This window comes from Olea europaea, chromosome 1, assembly GCF_002742605.1.
Source record: "Olea europaea var. sylvestris chromosome 1, O_europaea_v1, whole genome shotgun sequence".
Lineage (NCBI taxonomy): Eukaryota > Viridiplantae > Streptophyta > Magnoliopsida > Lamiales > Oleaceae > Olea > Olea europaea.
The window spans coordinates 17,228,319-17,229,628 of NC_036237.1; the positions used below are offsets into that span (position 1 = coordinate 17,228,319).

A 1,310-nucleotide genomic window follows, 5' to 3' on the forward strand; every position below is an offset into this window, starting at 1 on the left:
ACCAAAAGTTCTTTCATAGAAGACAATTTAGTAAATTAAGATTAGAACGACATTACATAATGATAAGCCTTTATTTTTCTCAATTATATGGTTAGTTATTCTTAGGTGGGTGATGCCTAGGTCCTTTGTAATCTGCGTTGAAGGCAACAAATCCAGCCCCATCTTTATCTTGGGTAGCCACCTTTTCTGCACCTGAAATTTTCATATTTCCTTCACTTTCGCCATATTTCATTGCCTTCTCCATCTTTATCCGATCAAATACCATTTTTCTTCCTGTCATCGTGTTTTCTCTAGCAGCAGTTGAAGTTTTTGCCAAAACTGCCTGTCAAGTGTAAATTACATATAATTATATAGCTTGCATGTGTCCTTCGCCCACGCATGAAACACTAGTTATATTGATCCTAACAAAACAAACAGAATACGAACTACAAGAAATTTCACTTTTAATGATTTTTGTCTGAAAAAGTCCCTTGATAAAATTTTCAATGAAACAACCAAATAACAACCTTTTTACGATTTTTTTCTGTGTGTATAGTCGAGATAATAACAAAAACATTGTTTTCAAAGCAAAAGAATTGGTTATAAAAAAATGACTATCATATTTTCCAACATAATCAACAATATAAAATTTGATGACTAATAAATCATTATGAAATAAAACGAAGTACGATCTACGTATGAATCTATACCTCTTTATTTGAAGCAGTATTGCATCTTTCTACAGCAGTTCTTCCACCTGTAAATTTTTGTGCGAATAAATAACAACGGCGCTCATGAATATATAATCCAATGTGATCTATCTATCGAGCCCAAAGAACTAAATTTATATTACCAAAAGTGATGAGAAGAATATACCTGAATATGCATTTGAAAGCTTTCCAATAATCAAAATCAGTAGCAGTAGCAATAAGCTTGTTCTTCTTCCAATCAAAATCATTCTTCTTAAGTTAATTTCTTCTTCTTGCATGTTGAGCGTCCAAGAGGAGAATCCCATCAAATATAACTTGCAATTTATAGAGAGAGATGAAGCACACAAGTCAAAGATATGGTTCAAATATTAAATATACTTCTACATTCCCAAGTGGAAGCTAAAGACTAGGGTTCCTAAATATTATTATTACATTCTATTCACGTTTCACAAAAATTAAGGGGACCAATTTTGGTGGCATGCATTCCCATGATAGGGTTACTTGCATAAACATCTGTGTTAATCCATGTGCCAGTACTAGGATCTCGAGACTCCTTTTCTTAATTGCCAGGGAATTTGAAATTCTTGAGTCATTGTACTCAATTCTCAAAAAGAGCCTTGG

The 1,310-nt window shown here is 32.9% G+C and overlaps 1 protein-coding gene across 1 annotated transcript; it reads right to left on the minus strand.

Moving 5' to 3' along the window:
- On the minus strand, nt 1-952 carry LOC111392490 (root meristem growth factor 2-like). The gene is made up of 3 exons (XM_023018137.1): nt 856-952; nt 690-736; nt 1-322 (listed from the first exon to the last, which is right to left on the minus strand). Exons 1-3 carry the CDS (start codon nt 935-937, stop codon nt 92-94), a joined length of 360 nt encoding a protein of 119 aa, XP_022873905.1. The 5' UTR covers nt 938-952; the 3' UTR covers nt 1-91.
- Nucleotides 953-1,310: the final 358 nt, after the last annotated feature.